At 32.3% G+C, this 20,357-nt stretch overlaps 3 protein-coding genes, 1 long non-coding RNA gene and 1 other non-coding gene across 8 annotated transcripts in view; 2 read left to right on the forward strand and 3 right to left on the reverse strand.

The window, feature by feature from the left end:
• The window catches only part of LOC106669276 (zinc finger protein 346-like), a 5,711-nt gene extending 419 nt beyond the window's left edge, over positions 1 to 5,292 (forward strand). The window contains exons 3-9 of one of the 3 annotated variants that reach the window (XM_014398622.1): positions 3,470 to 3,559; positions 3,618 to 3,750; positions 3,814 to 3,909; positions 4,538 to 4,626; positions 4,695 to 4,812; positions 4,864 to 5,025; positions 5,138 to 5,292. In XM_014398622.1, the coding sequence (XP_014254108.1) occupies positions 3,470 to 3,559; positions 3,618 to 3,750; positions 3,814 to 3,909; positions 4,538 to 4,626; positions 4,695 to 4,812; positions 4,864 to 5,025; positions 5,138 to 5,190 (741 nt within the window). In that variant the 3' untranslated portion in view covers positions 5,191 to 5,292. Of the gene's footprint in view, positions 1 to 3,469; positions 3,560 to 3,617; positions 3,751 to 3,813; positions 3,910 to 4,537; positions 4,627 to 4,694; positions 4,813 to 4,863; positions 5,026 to 5,105 lie in introns of all 3 variants that reach the window. The other 2 variants (XM_014398631.1, XM_014398640.2) reach the window with 2 other exon arrangements.
• LOC106669245 (lysine-specific demethylase 8-like) overlaps positions 1 to 14,072 on the reverse strand; it is a 19,088-nt gene extending 5,016 nt beyond the window's left edge. For both annotated transcript variants that reach the window (XM_024227405.1, XM_024227404.1), the window contains exon 1: positions 13,919 to 14,072. The gene's annotated coding sequence lies outside the window, so the exon portion shown is untranslated. The remainder of the gene's footprint in view (positions 1 to 13,918) is intronic.
• Positions 10,380 to 14,279, forward strand: LOC112127080. Its single transcript, XR_002910380.1, has 2 exons — positions 10,380 to 10,761; positions 14,161 to 14,279. It is a non-coding gene; the product is annotated as an uncharacterized LOC112127080 (long non-coding RNA).
• A 1,649-nt stretch (positions 14,280 to 15,928) lies between these two features.
• Trnai-aau lies at positions 15,929 to 16,002 on the reverse strand. Its single transcript has one exon. It is a non-coding gene; the product is annotated as a tRNA-Ile (tRNA).
• Positions 16,003 to 18,574: 2,572 nt separating this feature from the next.
• On the reverse strand, positions 18,575 to 20,346 carry LOC106664023 (glutathione S-transferase-like). The gene is made up of 5 exons (XM_014389382.2): positions 20,009 to 20,346; positions 19,866 to 19,938; positions 19,708 to 19,802; positions 19,456 to 19,595; positions 18,575 to 19,389 (listed from the first exon to the last, which is right to left on the reverse strand). Exons 1-5 carry the CDS (start codon positions 20,145 to 20,147, stop codon positions 19,222 to 19,224), a joined length of 615 nt encoding a protein of 204 aa, XP_014244868.1. The 5' UTR covers positions 20,148 to 20,346; the 3' UTR covers positions 18,575 to 19,221.
• Positions 20,347 to 20,357: the final 11 nt, after the last annotated feature.

Here is a 20,357-nt window from a genome sequence, read left to right on the forward strand (position 1 = left end):
TCTCTCTCCTTTAACTTTGTTGCTAAAAGCAAACACATAAATCTCATTGATATGTTAACTGTAAACCTCAGTTAGACCATTAATCAATTTAAATCAAGTTGAATGAGATTTCCTTCTGAGGACTGTGGAGTGATAAACCTCATTTTAGTTGTATCTGATCATTCTGGTCTGGCTGTTGTTGTTTTGGTCTGTTGGCTGTTTCTTCCTTTTGCTGTCATCAGTCATGATGTGATGTTTGTACGATTCTGAACTAACACAACTTGGCCTAGCGCAGGGATGCCAGTTTCCTCAGAAAACCCCTGTGGTACTTGCTGCTGCTAAAAATCACTTTTCATGTCTGTCCTATTAGCTTTGTTCTTAAAGCAAACATTTAAATCACATTGGTATAGTGTGTAACTGTAATCCTCAGTCAGACCATTAATCAGTTTAAATCAAGTTGAATGAGATTTCCTTCTGAGGACTGTGGAGTGATGAACCTCACGTTAGTTGTATCTGATCATTCTGGTCTGGCTGTTATTGTTTTGGTCTGTCGGATGTTTCTTCCTTTTGTTGTCATCAGTCATGACGTCATGTTTGTACAATTCTGAACTAGCACAACTTGGCCTAGCTCAGGGGAGCCAGTTACCTCGAGTCTGGCACAATTCAGTTTTTGACCTATCCTACTCAACACGTAGTTAGTTGGCTGTAAAGTTAACTAAAATGACTAAATAAACTAATTCCTGTCCTACATAAGGGCTTGAGCTGAGCTACCCATTAGGTGTCAAAGACGAGGGGTCAAACCGCTCTCTGGTGGGATTCAATCACAGAATCCCTAGGGAACAAATACAAGTCGGATGCTGTAACCATTCAGCCCACGATGGTCCCCTACAAATGAATATCAGAACTATAATATATGGGGAGTTGGTATCCGAGTGGATCGAAGTCACAATAGCTGAAGTGGACAAAGCAGTGGCATATTGAGCCGAAGGTCGTGGGTGACACTAACTTTTTCATCTCGTATGTGGAAGTGATCCTATTGATAATGTAAGTGGACGACGGCGTGGCAGCCGAATTATCTCTCGATATTCGCTTGCTTTTCTCTAAGCGACAAGAGATTAGTTGGCGTAAGCGCGTCGCTACTTATTCTTGTGTAGGGGAAAGTAAGGTTCCAGAATTCAATAAACCAGAGAGCATATTCAGTAACATTTATTGTACACAATTCTTTCTCTTAACCCAAACCACAGAATCTTAATTAATCTGCAAGTCAGCCACAACTCTAAATCTGGGATGAGTCTATCAACAAAGAGGCTTACCCCAAATGATGCTCGCCACGATCAGTGTCCACAGCATCTTTTCTCTCGACCGTTGACTTGGCTCGATTGGTCGCAACTGCTGATCCTCGCTGGCTCTGGCTGGCTGAGTCCTCTTGTTGAATCCCAGACGGAGTATAGCTGCTTCTCTCCCAGTCCTTGGTCTTGACTGCCTAGGGGGCGAGTCTCTGGTTTTGACTGACTTTTGATTTCCCAGTCATCCCTTTTATACCGGGTCTCTCCCGGAATAGGGGTGGAAAGGAAACTCAAAAGTTGGGGGAGTTCCCATGCCACGGGTGGGCCGGCGAAGACCGGTGGCAAGCACAGGGTTGACGCGACCCCAATTCACGATGTCCCCCGTGGTTACAGATTTTTGACCATGTGACAACCCTTCAGCATTAAGTAACTAGACGATAGTTATTTATTTGATCGGTGTCCAGCTATTGCTATTTTATGTTCCCCAGGTTCGAAGGAAACAAGACATGGGTCAAGCCTGGGTCTGCCACACACTTCGACGTTCTTATCTATCTGTCTACCTGGGTAACCATTTCCAAGCTACGTTTGGCAGATTTGAGGGGGATGTCACGTCATTCCCGTCTGGGTGGTCGCCCTTTCAGAGTACAACCTTTGTCCCTTTTCATTGTTTACCCTATTTTGTTCTTATTTTAACAATTTAAACTTATCGCTAAGACGGGGACCGGCTCACAATAAGATCAACAGTTTCCTCCACCAGCCTAGATATTGATAAATCTTTTTGTAATGACCTAAGACTGGCCTGACTGTCGGAAAAAATTCTAATATCTTTTCCCTGGATTTTATTATCCATAAGTGTTCTACAGCAAACATTAATGGCCCAGATTTCCCCCTGAAAAACAGAGGTGTTATTACCAAGAGAGGAGATGCTGATCCCTAATTTAGGTATATGTATTCCAGCACTGCTTCCTTTGCCTTTGATAAGTGACCAACGGTAAAACAGTCTATGTTACGATGGTCATCATCCGCGCGCTATAGTTATATTCAAGCGGAGTAACTACCTGGAAGTATTTTTCCCTGAAGGAGTTTTAACCTTTTTATCGCTAACGCTTAATAGTTGGCCATTGAACTTACTCAATAATTCGAGTGACCTATGTTGTTTCTCTTATGGTTCCAACTGCCTTCACTAATTAATCTACAGCAGCTGGTTAGTGCTCTGACCTTAGCCTCTATGTGAGAGTGTAGTATTGGATATAATCTCAGGTGCTAGGGTGGGTGTAGTTGAAAATGCTCCCGTCATCATCAAACAGCCTAGTCTTTGAAATTACCTTAATTTGTTAATATTCCCTTTATTTTCTAGCTTTTTACTACAGCTGCGAACAAAAATATAGGTAGAATAATTGCGGTATATAGCCATTTGGCCACCCAAGGTTTGAGACCCCATGTTCTACCTACAATTCTCCTACATTGCACCATTGATATTGTGCCTTTCCTGTATATGTTATTAATGTGGCCTTTCCAATCAAGTTTCCTGTCAAGCGTCACCCCGAGGAATTTGATTGAATCCCTTAATTTTAATTCGATGCCGTGAAATTTAGGGTTTTTGAAATTACCTAATGTTCTTCTACTAAACATTATCAATTCCAGTTTAGCTGGATTAATTGATAGACCTTTATCACAACACCACTTAGAAAGCAACCCCATGACTTCATAAGCAGTGAAGAGTCAGGGGATCTCTACCCGTGATCATTATGGTACCATCATCTGAAAATAATTGGCTGTAGAAACCTGAATTATTCAATTCTATTAAACTGTTTACTGTGATTAACCACAGAAGAGGTGACAAGCAGCCTCCCTGTGGACAGCCTCCTTTGACATTAGTTCTAAGAATGCTACTAAATGGTAGGCCTGTTCCTCCTCCTGGTAGTGGCTCGGTTGGTTGGCCCTCCGGGGGCCGAGTTGGAGGTTTCTCCCCACAAGTTGATTTGATAAGAATTTCTCTTAAGTAATTTTTTTTCCCAGTGGCTAATGCGGAAGTGCAAAGTTAAAAAATAAAAGGCCATACAGTCTTTGATTCGGTTGAAAATGTTACGACTTGGAATTTTCTTATGTAAAAATAGAATGAGCCAGTTTTCCCATCAACCATGATTTTACTTTGTATCATGCCTTTTTCATTTTATAAATCAATAGAATTTTCTTCTCTGCAGAAAAGTTTGAAATGTGATGTCTGTAATATTGAGTGCAATGGTTCAGTATCATTTCAAGTCCACATGCAGGGGGCAAAGCATCAAAAAAAGGTAACCTTTTTTCCCCAATGTTTATGTAAATGTGCAGATCATGTGTATTTTATTACAGCTAAAAGAACAGAATATGAAGTCTTTTGCTAAATTGCCTTTTATAATCGAAGACAAAGAGACAAAAACATTCCAATGTAAATACTGCAACACTACACTGAATGCTATAAGCCAGATTGAAGCACATATTGAAGGTTCGATCTTGTTTATTTTATTACTTTTTATTTTTATTATTAATTGCCTTTTTTTCCCCCTAGGTTCAAAGCATAAAAGTAAAACCAAAACTACATCTAATGAACAAATAATACACAATGTCTCTAACAATATAAAGAACAACTGTCAGTCGAAACAGTGTAAGTATTTGTACTTAAAATTTCTTCATGTAAAAATTAGCGTTTATGATTTCCCCAATTTGTGTCACAGTTTAACAAAGATTTTGAGTTTTACATTGTACTTTTTTGTTGATTTAGGAAAGTAGGTTTTATATAAAATTAGAACAGAGAGTTGGTATAAACCCAAGCTCAAACACATTAAAAAGTATATATATAAAGTACGCATTAATTTTCTTATAGTTAAAAAAAAGTATAAATTTTATTTTAGACTTGATTACTTGACTAAATATTATATAATAATGTATAAAACTATTGTATTCAACAATTTACTCTAATTTTGGTAGTAGGTTGCTTGTTGAATATTTAATACACATGCACAATATTTTAAAATAAACTTTCCTTGCCATTTAGACCCAAATTATAAAACTAAAAATATATTCAACCTGGGATAATTGCATAGATAATATTAAAACAGCTTGGATATTTAACTCGAAATTTGCTCTAGTATTGATATAGGTAATTTATAGTTTGGTCAGCAGGCAAAAAAAGTATATTTTCCTTGTTTGAATTTGCATGTTGATCAATCAGATTTATTTCATCATATCATAATTGTGATGTGATAAATAGATATAATTGATACATGCCTTAGGTGCGGATTCGTCGCCCAAACTCGATACGAACATCAATTATTGTTCGATATGCAACATCCACACTAATTCTAAACTGCAACTGGCTCAGGTATATCGCCTATGAAAAATAAAGCAATTAAAAATTAATAAATTAAAAAAAATATGTTTACTTTCAAGCATGCAGTATCACAGAAGCATATGAACAAAGTCAAAGCACAGAAACAAGGCCGGTATAATCCGTACAAGAAAAGCGGTAACTGGGACAACAATTATCAACCTAAGCAGAACGGAGGTAGTATTTAATTTGGCACACTGTGCTTGTTACTGTTTTGGTCTGTTTTTTAAGGTCCTTTTTCCAAACTGAGCTGCGGCATTATGACTCTTGGAACAGGTACAGGGAATTACCAACGACCTTGGGTAAGAGAAAGCGATGGATACCAGTACAACCCAACGCCGAGTACCCAGTTTTATAGGAGGAAAAACACGCTTGAAGACAGATTGTATAATGGTTAGTACTCTTATTAAAAGAATTAAAAATTGGTTTGCTAAAATGGTATTTATTACATTACTTAGAATTTGTTGTTTCAGAAAATGATATGTGGTAAAATTATGTTGTACAGGAAACCTAAGATCTCTGTCGCTGTATAGAAATTGTATAAATTGTGTATTTTAATAATACTAAAGTGTAAGGACACACTTTTGGTCTCAAATGTTTGAAAATAGGTACCAAATTCTTTTTTTTTTCATATTAAATTTTTCAAGTATGTCATAACTAAACAAGTATTTTTTAAATTAATTAATATTAAAAATAAATTATTTAGAATAAGTGTATTAATTTATTTTATTTAGTCCTTTCCTTTATCCTTTTACATTTTAATTTGGTCATTACCGATCATTTTGGTTGGCATATCCATGCTTGGTTAGTCTGTGAGACATGTTTCCATTTTGCTGTCTTCAATATGTCTGTAACCTTGCACTTTCACAACCTGATGATAAATTTAAGAAGTATTGATTGTAAAGTCAACAGTTAGTGATGATCAATGGACAAAGAAAGTTGATTTTAATAACAGCATGAAGTATCGTCAATATCAAATTAGTTTTAATAAAAAAAAAGACACTTTTTTAATAGTTACATACTGTTTTACTATTGGTGGTGTCATACTTTAATATACATTATGGAGGGCTTAACTTCCAACTACCCATTGAATGTCACAGGTCAAACCACTTCTCAATACTTTTTACAAACTAACCACGAATAAAATTTAGGACTTCAAAACATGAATTAATAAAAAAGATAAAAGAGGTATAGTAGTTAGGTTAATATTGAGGTGGAAGGCAGTAGGTCCTTCAAAACATGAATTAATAAAAAAGAAGTATTGGTTAACACAAATTTGAGTTGGAAGGCAGTAGGTCCTTCATAATATGAATTTATTAAGATAAAAGAAGTATAGTTGTTAGGTTAACACAAATTTGAGGAGGAAAGTCGTAACTCTTTCATAACATGAATTAATAAAAAAGATAAAAGAAGTATTGGTTAACACAAATTTGAGGTGGAAGGCAGTAGGTCCTTCATAATATGAATTAATAAAAAAGATAAAAGAAGTATAGTTGTTAGGTTAACACAAATTTGAGGAGGAAAGTCGTAAGTCCTTCAAAACATGAATTTTATTAATAAAGACGATAACCAAATATAGTTGTAGGTTAAAACAAATTTGAAATTGAAAGAAGTATAACTTTCAAAACATGAATTAATAAAAAAATGTAGAAGAAGTATAGTTGTTAGGTTAACACAAATTTGAAGAGGACAGCCGTAACTCTTCAAAACATGAATTAATAAAAAAGATAAAAGAAGTTTTGGTTAACACCAATTTGAAGAGGAAAGCCGTAAGTCCTTCAAAACATGAATTTTATCAATAAAGACGATAACCAAATATAGTTGTAGGTTAACACAAATTTGAGATGGAAAGAAGTATAGCTTTCAAAATATGAATTAATAAAAAAATATAGAAGAAGTAAAGTTGTCAGGTTAACGTAAATTTGAAGAGGAAAGCCTTAAGTCCTTCAAAACATGAATTTTATTAATAAAGACGATAACCAAATATATAATATAAATAAATTTGAGATGGAAAGAAGTAGGGCTTTTAAAATATGAATTAATAAAAAGATAGAACCAAACCAACTTCTATTAGAGATTTTGCCGTCAACTTGTAGCAATCATACTTTAAGCTACATTTACAAGAAATCAAAAATCGCTCCTTTAGTAAAATGCTAGGCTTCATCATCCAAAGTACATGTCAGTTCAGAAATATTTTTGGGAATCTGCACAATTATGCTGATATAAAACCTACAAACCGTTTAAAATAAATTCCTTCGTACATTATATTTCAAATTAGACTCACAACGATAAATTCTTCCATTAAATGTAAAAGTAAATCTTACTTAAATATTCCTGATCTTAGCTGCAGAATGAAGTATTTTGAGATTGTTTTTATTTTCAAATTAATTTATAGGTTCTCCAGAAATCGTTTTCAAATTAATTTATAGGTTCTCCAGAAATCCTTTTCAAATTAATTTATAGGTTATCCAGAAATCCTTGGTCCAAATTTTTTGTACCTCCTGGCCACCGCAGAAATCGAAAGTATTTTTTAATGATTATAAAAAAACAAATTTTTCACTACTCCCCGATGCAACGCATGATGATAGACTGTAATAACATATGCAACATGGTTGATTTATTTAACACTTCTGTTTCCTCAATTTCATTTATTCAAAGCATAACAATTTTATTTAGTAAAATAAAGCCTAAAACTGTACCACGTGGGCAGTTATAATGCTTTATCATATTTTTTCACTCTTTGCATAATTCCTAGAAGTTATGGTAGATAGGGTGTTTAATTAAATCTTTATATTGTTTTATTTAGAAGGATTTTATTGACTTTTATTTATAAGGATGGATTTTATTGACTTTTTCACTTACATATTTTTGGTGTATAGTATATGTTTTATTTTCTATTAATGTTGTTATTTTTAAGCATCGTATCATATATATATTTTTCAACTTTACTTTTATATACAATTTTTAAGAAATGCGTTTTTGTTCTGTAAATAAATAAATACTTTTGTGCCAAGAATAAATATATTATTACTAGTGTATTATTACTATTATTATATGTGTGTTTCTTAGTGACCTGTCGTTTCATAATTTGTTGAAGTCGTGAGGAATGGTCAAGAATGAGGTAGTTTAGAAAAACAACTTTTTCATTTTTTAGCCGACGTTTCGATCTTTATTCGAATCATCTTCAGTGCATAAAGTGTGTACTTTCACAAAAAATCATTATGACACCAAAACAGTAGCATCACACTTTTTTGCCCTGAAGTTGACCCGAATAAAGGTCGAAACGCACTAAAAAATGAAAAAGGTGTTTTCCTAAACTACCCCCTTCTTGTCCTCACGATTTCAACAAATAGTTATTACATATTATTACTAGTTAGGATAGGTTTACTACTTCAACTTGCGTGCTGTCAATTTCGATTAAAATTTTCTAAAATTTAATTAAGGTTTTTTTTACTTGATCGGAAAACCTTTTAACTTTAAATTTTTGCCGCTTTTGGAAAAACCGCAGGAAAAAGCGGGGCGTCGTCAAAGATCGTGCCAAATGTCTCAGGGATAAGCGATTATAAATTATAAGGATTTTATTCCGGCCTATATACTGTGAGTATTTGTATTTATTTTTATATATAGTCGCAATAAATGAAAAAAAAGAAAGAATAAAGCAATTTATGTAACGCCGGATATATGTTTATGAGAATGGGCACTTTTAAAATTCAGTCGGACTTTTTTTGACAAAATTTTGTTTCCACCATTTACACTGATTCATTAAAAAAACGGCCCATTTTAGAAAATATTTTATCTTCCATGACCACAAAAAAATAAAAGAAAACAAGTAATATTTAATAAACAAGAGAAAAATGGTCTTGTTAAGAGTAATACTAGGGTACTATTTCTAATTTTATTATATTTAGGGTTAAAGCAAGAGATGAAATTGAAATTAAAAAAACGATGACATACAAACATATGATCAATGTGATAATAATAGTTTCATATAAAATCATTGAAAACAAAAATGACGTTAATATCTGAAATTGTATTTTTATTTTTTTTTTATATGAGAAATCTCCATTTTGTACCGAGTTAACACTTTTCACATTGATTCAATATAGATAGATTCAATTTTTCCCACTTATGAAATGTGCTAATTTGTTCTAACGTGTTGTGTAAAATGCAGGAATGTTCAGTAATTAATAAAATGGAATATTTCTGAAAGAAATAACCTGAATAACGTTCTCTCTCTAAGCCGAACTTCGGTACTCCAAACATTTTAGAATTTTGAACTGTAAAAAATTCGAGAAGATAATTTTAAATGAAACAAATGAAAGAGTATTTGGGGAGGAGTAGAGAGAGAAATAAAGTGTGTGTGTGTGTGTGTGTGTGTGAGAGAGAGAGAGAGAGAGAGAGAGAGAGAGAGAGAGAGAGAGAGAGAAAGAGAGAGAGCGAGAGAGAGTGAGAGAGAAATTGTGAATGTGGGAAGTGTGTGCAAAAGAAAAAAGGAAAAAAAGAGTAAAAGTAAGAAGAGAACAATTATGAATGGATATCTTTTGATGATAGAGAGAAAGTGAGAGAGAGAGAGAGAGAGAGAGAGAGAGAGAGAGAGAGAGTGGGAGAGAGAGAAAGAGAGATTGTGAATGAGGGAAGTGTTTGAGAAAGAAAAAGAAAAGGGAGAGGGTGAGTGAGAGGTTGTGAATGACAGAGTGTATATGAAAAAGAAAAAAGAACGAGAGAGTAAGAGTAAGAAGAGAGCGAGAATGAAATCTTTTGGAGAGAGAGAGAGAGAGAGAGAGAGAGAGATTGTGAATGAGGGAAGTGGTTGAGAAAGAAAAAGAAAAGGGAGAGGGTGAGTGAGAGGTTGTGAATGACGGAGCGTATGTGAAAAAGAAAAAAGAACGAGAGAGTACGAGTAAGAAGAGAGCGAGAATGAAATCTTTTGATGAGAGAGAGGGAGAGAGAGAGAGAGAGAGAGAGAGAGAGAGAGAGGGAGAGAGTGACTGGGAGTGAGAGGTAATGAATGAGGGAGTGTTTGAGAAAGAAAAATAAAAGAGATAGAGTGAGTGAGAAATTGTAAATGAGGGAGAGTGTGTAAGAAAGAAAAAGGAAAGAGAGAATAAGAGTAAGAAGAGGGCAAAACGAATTGAATAGCTTTTGATGATAGAAAGAGAGAGTGAGAGAGAAAATTACAATATTAGACTATACGAATTTTCGACAATTTCTTTGTTCTCAGCTCCCTTCACTATTAAAAAATGCTAGTTTACATTTTTGTGTTAAGTATAATATATCAACTGCTTAAAAATTAGTGACAAGGGTAAGAAGCAATGCAGAAAATATTAAATAAATTTATTTAAAACTGATTTGAAAAATAATTTTAATTAATTAAATAATTTAATTGAATTAACAATTTTAAAACTGAACAGTTATTATTCTAATAAGTTTAACGTTTTGTGTACGCAATAATAACAACAGTGTTGTGTTAAAATTTTTTAATATTTTTTATTGTTTAATTATTTTGTGTATATGCATGTTTTTTTAAATACTGTCTGTAATCCGAACTTTTCAATAATACGAATACTCTCCTGCAGCAATTAGAGCGCTGTATTGTTTGGATTTTTGATATATCTGTCAAATTTTTCAATTCAAAATTGTTAATAGAAACAAAGTAAAAAAATAGTCGGACAATAGTTTGTTGTTTAGTTGTTAATTGCGACGAGAAAACATTCTTGTACAAGGTCGATGCCAGGGTCGTCGAAGCGGATCCTACTGTTTTTCCCACTTTTGAACGGTAGGAAAACTCGTTAAAGAGAAAACAAAAAATTCGATTTGTAAGATCAGCCGAGGCAGGTCGACTACACAGCACACGGGACCCACAGCAAAAGAGGGGCCGGGAAAATCAATAGGCGGACTAGTCGACGAGGATTATCGTTTCTGCTCAGACATGTCAATCCTTGACCGTTTTATCTGTAGACTCCGTGGAATGAACATCCCGACCAGTGGCCTCAGTCAGACGGTGGTCAGATAACTGTACATTCCTAAATAACATTCTGTTCTCTTATGTAGCACACATCCGATGTAACTGTAGTGAAAGTGCCTTATCATCAGAACACCAACTCAGTCTCAACTCGGCTTTCAACCAAGGTAAGTCTTTAAACACCTCAACTCCTTTTTTTAAACTTTTAACCAGTTCACACCTCATAATTTTAATACATTTTTATTAAAAATTAATTCTTAATCATTGAGCCTTACATATATTTAATAAAAAAAATTAATTACGATTTTATTAAACATGCGAGTCACTTCTCTACATGAAAATTATTCCCCTTTTTTATTGAACCTTTATATTCTATCTTTCAAAAATAAAAACAAAAATTACTGTATCTACTGTGTAGAACGCTATAGATACTTTAGATCTAAAAAAGTCTCTATTTTTTAAATAATTAATTTATTATGTTAACAAAACACATGTATTTTCCCCATAATGGATTTTTAAGATTTCGAGGTTCAACGACTCCAGAGTCTCGTGGGAATGTCCTGGAATATGGAAAAGTGCTTGTCTTTTTAAAAAAAATTCCGTGCATTTTCAATTTTCGCCTAGGAAAAAGGATAGAATAAAAAAAAAACTAGGACTTAATTCGCCTTAAGCTTTAAACAAATTACGACATACACTCGTATTTAATTTGAAATAATGCCATGAAAAATTAAATATTTAAAAAAAAGTTTAAACAAGCAATTTAATAGTTTGTCTGGAAAAAGTATATACAACGCAATAAATTAATTTTCTAAGAAGATATAAAAGTTTTATATTTATCAAATATGTTATATAAAATTCTAGTTTACAGTTAAAAAATACGTATAAATCTCTTCAGTAATTTTCCACGCAATGTAAGTAAACATTGCTATAAAATATTTGTCCTTATTAGCAAAAGAAATTTGACATGTTTCTTAAAATGCGTTTTGTAGCTTTTTATGAGTATAAGCAACCTTTGTAAAATACTGTAAGAGGATAATTAAGGACAATTAAAACGATTTTCCATGAGAAAATTTTCTTTTTTTATTCATCACGGAATCTAGTCCAATCGATTAACAGCGTATAAAAATTATACAGTAATTTATAACAAAATAAAAATATCTGTTCAGTAATTTGTCAAAACTGAGGAGGAAAGTGATTTTTTTAAAACAATTTTCCTTAACCTTTATATTTTTCAAACCTGCATTTTGGCATTTTAACACGCAGATAAAAAAAAAATATTAAAAAAATACTGCCTATCACAGGAAAATTTTTTTTCAGTCTAAATCAAATAAATGGTTCAAGGTTTGATTTTGACAGGTGAAATGAATTTCCTTGTGAATATTCATTTTTCTATTCAGCCTAGAATCTAATCGATTCTTCAAATATAACATTACATACTTTTTTTAAAAATCGCAGTTTGTTTATATATTTTCTTTGCTTGGAAAAACATGGATATACTAAGCTACACCCTAATTCTAACCCAACCTAACCCTATGCCCTAAATCTTAAGTTTAGGCCTCAGCAGATTTGAATCTTTGTAATACGTGGCATTCTAATTATTAAAGGGGTCCCAGAATGAATTTTTTATTTTATCTAATTTTAGTAACACCCTAATCCTAAAGTTCTAACCTAACCATAAACCTAATGCAAACACTTTCCCTTACAGTAACATAAACATAATCCTAACCATTACCACCAACCAACATCATAACCAAACCAAGCCCTAATCCTAATCCCTAGCCCTAACACTAACCATAAACTTAGTCTTAACAATATCTCAATCTTAATATCAGCCCAAACCTAATACTAATCTAGCATAACCAAAACAAATCCTTACCCTAAAACCCTAACCTAACCACAATCCTAAGCCTGACCTTGGCCTTAAGTCTGACCATAACATAACATAACCTAACCCTAACATTATACAAACCCTAATACAAACGTAATACTAATACAACATAACCGTAACCTAATCATAATCTTAAGGTTTATTATGTAACCTTAGCCTTAAGTCTGGCCACAACCTTACTCTAACTCTAACCATAAACCTAACCTTAGGATTATCCCAATTCTAAAACTAGCCCAAACCTAATCCTACCGTTAATCATAGCCTAACCTAATGCTAACTCTAACTATAAATCTAACCCTGACCCTAGTCCTAACCCAACCAATACGCGGTAACGTGAAAATATTCAAATATAAAATTGAATATCCAGTTCAAAGATATAAATAATAATTTGTAATAAAATAAATATATATAATGAGTAATTTTTTCAGACAGTGTAGGGAAATGAAATCTAATTTTTTCCTTATTAAAAACAGACTTTATTTTTATTTTTAAGGTGTGTTAAGTAGCGTTTAAATAGTCAAATGTTTTCTAAATATTCTAAGATATTGTTAAAAATATAATTTTTATAATTTCAATCGAGTGAATATTTAAAGTTTGATTGTATAAGTGATATTCGGGGAGAAATTCCGTTTTCAAATCAGCTTGGCATATGAATTCAATTCATACATTACATACAATATTATTATTTTTCTCATATTTTTGTATGCATATAAATTTAAAAAAAATTAAAAATTTAAAGCGTGAAGTCATTTTTTTTAAATTAATTGTATTACACGAAACCGACCTTGTATATAACCGTTTGCTAATCAAAGTGGACTGTAGTTATCAGCAAATTAAAACAACATACAAGAACAAATACACTCGTACACGAGTTGAAAACATTCACTATCTACTATTTATCCTATTCCTAAATGGAAATTAATATAATCTCAAAAAGAGGGACAAATTAAATGGACGGTTCGCTATATTTTTCTGACTTGTTCTTTTTTTATTTTTGGACATGCAATATCGCACATTCATCTTTGGGGCTTTATCAAAAGATAAAGATTTAAATGAAATATTGTACAAATTGAGGAGGGGAAAGATTATTTTACTAGCAAACAGCGTAATTAAAAAAAAAAAAAATTGTAAAAAGTTCCAACGACACAGAATCCATTGACGTGAAAATTTTGATACTTTTTTGATACGTTTGAATTTGATACTTTTCTTTTACTAGGAGTATTCAGCAGGTATAAAGTATTGCCTTTTGTACAACATTTAAATTTAAAAAAACTGATAAACAACGAGACTAGGCGGACGCAGAATTGATCCTAAATTTATTGTATACGTTTTAACTCGCTGGGTTCTTCTGCTGAGCCATTTATTGCATGATTTACGACGATTAAACATTTTTCTGAGTTAAAAATACATTATTTGCTTACATAAACACGATTTACCTTCTATTTACTGGTTTGAACGTCCAGAAATTGTAGAATGAGTACACAGTCAATAGTAGGGTTTTTCTAACATGAAAAAACAGTCTATCTTGAAAAATAAACGGAAATGAAGAGATAATATTCCTACTCATAGCATAGGAGTGGGTGTGTCAAAGCGTACGTTAAACTCTCGTATTATATTTTGTAAATTTTTATATTTTGTTTTTAATATAAATCTGTTTATTTTTTTTTTTTATTGGCAGGATGTCGTCGGCGGCCAAATTGCTACACGTTCTCTCTCTAGGCCTCTACTTGTATGTTACATATTTTTTACAATTAAGAGATGTCGAAGGGAAGAAATCGAACGAGGACCCGACCATCAGAACTATGACGAGTTTATCGAAGCGATTCCTCACCAACTGGACATACGTAAGTTTCTCTTATTATATTATCTATTCTATCCAATTGTCAAATTTGAGTTAAAGTTAAAAAAATAAGGCTGCCTTTGTTTACGACTTCCTAGCACACAGGGAAAAAAAATTAAGAGCCAAATTAGATTTGAAGTTAATGAATATTTTTACGTAACTTCTAAAAAGGCACATTCACTCAAAGACATATACAAAACATGTGCATATTCTTTCTCACTCTTTCTTCACTCCCTTGTTTCACTCACTCTCATTCTTCCTCCCTGCCACTCTTTCTTTCTCATGCTCTCTCTATCTTCCTCCTTCTCTCTCACTCTCTCTTCATCCCTCTCTCTCTGTCTCTCACACTATTTCTTTCTCTCTCACTCTCTCTCTCTCTCCTATCTATATATCTATCTATTTATTTAGCAGTAAACAGTAAATACTGTTGATTCTGTATTAATTCTGAAAGATTAAAAAAAATTATTGCCCAATTTGTGACAAAAATTTTACAATTATTAACATTTTCTTTTTCCTTCTCTCTCTCTCTCTCTCTTTCTCACTCTCTCTCTCTCACTCTCTCTCTCTCACTCTTTCTCTCTGCCAATCTTTTTTTCTCTGCCACTCACTTTCTCTCTCTCTCTGTATTTTTCTCTCTTACCCCTATATATCTATCTATTTATTCAGCAGTGAGCAGTAAATACAGTTGATTCTGAATTAATTATTTATGAAAATTAAAAAATGTAAAAAAAATATTTATTAATTTGTGATATAAATTTTACAGATTATAAATTAAGATATAACCTACCTTCTCTCTCCCCCTCTCTATCCCCCCTCTCTTACTTTTTTTATCTCTCCCTCCCTCTCAGCCACTTTCTCTCTAACTCTCTCCTTCTTTCTCTCTGCCACACTCTCCCTCTCCCTTTCTCACTATCTCTCCCACTCTTTCCACCACTTTCTCTGTCAATCTCTCCTCCTTCGTTCTCTCTGCCACTCACTCTCTCTCTCTCTCTTTCTCTCTCTCTCTCTCTCTCTTTCTCTCTCTCTCCCTCTCCCTCTCCCTCGCACTTTCTCTCTTTCATTTTCTTTTTCTCTCACTATCTTTCTAATAATAATGGAACATATAATATATTTAAGTTAATAAACTATAAATTGATATTAATAATATCAATTTAAATTGCTACTAATTAATTAATTACTACTAATTATGCATTACTTAAATGATATAAAAATTTTGTAAAATCTCAACAAAACAAAAATAAATAAATAAATGTAACGCAACTTACAATATTTATTTTATCTAATAAAAATTAGGTAAAATAAAGATATCTGAAATAGCATAAACAAATTTATTCATAAGGAAAGTGTATTTTTGTTATCTTTATTTTACTTAAATTTATTTACATTGTAAATTGTTTGACAATTATTTTTTATTTTATTTTTTAATAGTCCTTATATTCTTCTAAGTTAATGTATAATTATTACAATTATTTTTTTTTTATATAAGGTTTTTGGTTGAGATGACTTTTGTCATTACAACCGTTAGATTTCTTGATCCGATTGACCAAACATCATCTTTCAATTAATCAATCTTTATTTAAGGTATTGGTTGAGATAAAAAAGTCAGTGTCACGAGCAGGATTCGAACCTGCAACCTTTGGCTCATTATGCCGCTGCTCTAACCACTTAAGCTATCATGACAACGTATCCCGCTCGTGACACTAATTTTTCATCTCAACCAAAAACCTGAAATAAAAAGAATTAATTAAGAATAATTGTCACAATTAATACGGTCAATTATGGCCACTAAACCAATATGGATTAATTTAATGTATAATATCTATCAATAACGTGTGGTATTTAGTAACCATTAATTAATGATTATTTGGAGGTCTTGAGATGCGGTCTGGTGTGACAGGTTTTAGAAAAACATTTTCTTTATTGCGCCAATGTTTTGATCTTTATTGAGATCATCTCCAGGGCTCAAAGTGTTTGTTTTCCTTGTAGATGTGCCTGCCATTCTTGTCTGTCAAGTTGAGTGGCACTCAAGTGGCACTTGAAAATTCTTCACATCAAAACATTGGCACAATAAAGAAAATGTTTTTCTAAAACCTACCTCACACCAGACTGCATCTCACAACCTCCAAATAATCTATCAATAATATTTTTTATAATTTATAATGTTGTCGTAAAGTTAAAAATCTTGGTGTTATTTTTTACTCTAACCTTACCATGACCATGCGAGCTCTATTATTAAAAAGATCTAGTCAAGCCTCCATTCTCTTCGACGCCTCAGCTTTTTCAATCCACAAAAAACTAGAGTCCTCCTTATTAAATCCCTAATAATTATTTTATTCTCTTACTGTAGTGCTATTTTTTCACTTTTCTTACTCTCAATCAGCTCATCGCTTTCAAATTGCATCAAGATGCAAAATGTAAAAAGAATGCAAAATCATTCTTACATTAGATGCTGTATTGATTTTAAACCAAGGGAGAATATTTCATCTTATATTAATGCCTTCCGCAACCCTAACATTATAAGCTAAGCACTTATAAACTTAAAGTTTTAATATATATTTAAAATTAAATCAAATAAATATCCACAATATATATTTTCCCTCAATCCAAATCTAAACGCACCAATCATATCCCAAGCTTTCAACAATTTTCTAAACCTTTATCCTTATCCTTCCAAATTACAGGGTCAAGACTATAGAATTTGCTTCCCCAGGAAGTACATTTTGCTTCCTCACTGGCTTGTTTCATTTCCATGGCATCTGATTTTTTAAAAATGACAAGAATCATCAGCTTCCCTTTTCCTTATCTTTTTCCTGTTTCCTTTTTTCTCTTGCTGATTTTTTTATTATGTTTATAAAACTTAATTTAATAAGTACATGAAAGTGGGCATAAATTCCTATTTGTACTTTTAAAATAAATAATTTCACTACGTTTCACTGATTGTCTCTAAATGCAGCATGAAGCAATTGTTGTCAATGTTTTCAACATTTTGATGGAATTCACTAGTTTTCGTGGTCCGCTTGACCAATTAATATCTTTCAATTAATTAAGGTTTTTAGTTGAGATAAAAAAGTCAGTGTCACGAGCGGGATTCGAACCCATGACCTTCAGCTAGATACGCCGCTACTCTACCACCTGAGCTGTTGTGACTTCGATCCACTAGGACACTAACTTCCCATCTCAACCCCAAAAAGGATCTGGCAAAAAGGAGGGAAAATTCAAAAGGTGGGGGTTGAGATCGGGTAATATCTAGCCGAAGGTCGTGGGTTCGAATCCCGCTCGTGCCATTGACTTTTTTTATCTCAACTAAAAACCTTAATTAATTGTAATATATTAATTGGTCAAACGAAATTAGTGAATTTAATGATTTAAAATGAAGTATACTTCACTAAAGCTCTCCGTGGCCATTTCAATTGTCACCAAGAATCAAATAGATTACACGACATTTGAAAAATGGCAAAAAGGAGGGAAAATTCAAAAGGTGGGGTTGAGATGGGAAGTTAGTGCCCTAGTGGATCAAAGTCACAATAGCTCAAGTGGTAGAGCAGCGGCGTGTCTAGCCGAAGGTCGTGGGTTCGAATCCCGCTCATGACATTGACTTTTTATCTCAACTAAAAACCTTAATTAATTTTGATGAAAGTTAAGTAGTATTTTAACTTTGACCTTTTAGACCAGAAAATTAATGACTTTATGCACAGTTTACATGGGTTTTTTTAAAATGCATTATTTAAATCTTCATATTTTAGGGGAGAAAAGTAATGTGCTACATAAGACACCTGGGGCCTTGTCTAGTAAAAATGAGCTTCACTGTTATGATTGTGACACCATGATACATGGTGAAAGTTGCAGTAATCTCAGTGCGGGAAATAAAACACTTATAAAAAAATGCAATGAAGACTCTAGGCTATGCATGGTATCCCCAATTTATAACATTGTTTTCAATTTTTTTCAACTTTTTTTTTAAATTACAGGTGAAGAGATTTTCTTATACGACGAGTAATGAAAACTCAACTTCTGTGCTGAGATTGTGGTCACTGCAGAGGAACTGTTCGTCTCGGTGTGAACCTGGTTGTATTATAATAGGCGAACGGACAAAGTTGTATTCGTGCATTTCGTGTTGTAGCACGAACGCTTGTAACGTAGGGAAAGCTGGGTCACATTCGCTGACATACAACGGCAAAACTTTGTTTGTACTACTGATTTTTTCTTTTAAAATGTTTTGTAAATTTTAACAAAACTTTAAATACTCAATAAGTTCGAATCTAAAACAATTATTATTACAAAATTTTATAGTTCATGTATAAAACTAATGAAGACCAAACATCATCGATATTAAATAAACACATACTTTAATAAATTTAAATTCCATAATAATAGCATAATTTGAACTTTGTGCCAATTAATTACTGAAAATATTTATTGTCTCCTTAAAATAGCCAGGCCTTAAACAAAATTGTTCTTATTAATAAACTTCTAAATTTTTCATATTTTAAATGTACGTCTTGAACATGTTCAGTAGTTGCTTATGGACATGAATTAATTTTTCAATTCAATATTTTTCAATTTTTAAAAATATATATTAATACTGAAATTCTATTTTTAATGTAATTATGCCAGAGGTGCCATAAACCTAAGCTTTAAATAAAAATGTTTACCATCATATCAATTAAATGTTTTCTAAAAAAAAAGTTTAAATACAAATGGCACTGTTTTTTCACAATGAAAGAAAATTACAACAAATTAAAGATGCCAAATTAGAAAAGTAAAATTTACGACACAAGTAGTAATTTCAAAAATCTATCTTATGAATATGTAATTATTGTATTATAAAAGCCAATGTGTATAAATTACATCGTGTAAATTATTAAAAGCAATAAATATCTTTTTTCCATTATTCTATTTTTACCAAACAGTCTTTGGCCTTTTTTCCAACCATTTTTGAATGCTGGGAAAATCATGGATTTTATCTCTGAGCGCTTTAATGTTCGGGTACTTGGCGCAGATATCTAATTCAGCTATGAAACTAAAATATCCTAAGACTGCGACGAAATAAATATCACCCCAGGAAAGCTAAAGAAAACAAATGTGTACAGGTTAAAAAAATATATATAGAAATATTTTTTAAAAAATTCTTACCTTTCCATTTGCCAGGTAGCCATTCTCTTGTATAATTTCATCAAATTTTTCTAGATAATAAGGTACTATCTCGTTCAAAACTTTATCCTTTATTTTGCTTTTGTGATCCTCGTCTTTACAATAGTAATACGACCAAACGGCTAAAAGATACAAAATATTTAATTTATATTTTTACAAATTAAAAATTATAAATCTATACTTTTATGGGAAGTAAAATTAAATGTAAAATTTTTAAAAATGTATTTTCCTCACCGACTCTAAAATCAGAAAATGTATCCATGATTGAATCGATTTGAAGCGATTCCCACCGATTTTCACCTGCTAAATTAGCCTCTTGTCCAAGATATCTAACATCACAACAATTTATTTTCACAATTTATTTATTATAATTTATTTTTAATAATAAATACCGGCAAATTGATAAACTTTGGTGTGTTTCTTTGCCATCAATTTCTAAAAGAGGTACTTTTCCAAATGGCATTTCTACAAAAGATTTAGCAAACATAAATCTTTCTTAAAAATAATCTATCGCCAATAAATGAACATTTCCTACTTGATTTATACTGTTTTGAAAAAACATTATAATTTGGTATCCTTATGTCTTCGAATTCCTTTCCGAGGTAACTTAACATAAATCTAACTGGCTCTCCTAGACCCATTATGTCAAAATAGATCAATTTATAGTTTGTCATTGCTATAATTTTTTAATGAGGAATAAGAAAAACAGGATCTAAAACGGTACACTGCCAACTAGCAACTGGCTTGGCATGCCTACTTTAGTGTAATTAACTGATAAAACAGTTCTAGTGGTGGGAGAATAAATTATGAAACCAAACAGGGACAAAAAGACTGAAAATTATACAATTTAAAGAGTTGGGAGAATAAATAAAATTATACTCCCC

The sequence above is a fragment of the Cimex lectularius genome, unplaced genomic scaffold, assembly GCF_000648675.2.
Source record: "Cimex lectularius strain Harlan isolate CLEC.00 unplaced genomic scaffold, Clec_2.1 scaffold86, whole genome shotgun sequence".
In the NCBI taxonomy this organism is placed as follows: domain Eukaryota; kingdom Metazoa; phylum Arthropoda; class Insecta; order Hemiptera; family Cimicidae; genus Cimex; species Cimex lectularius.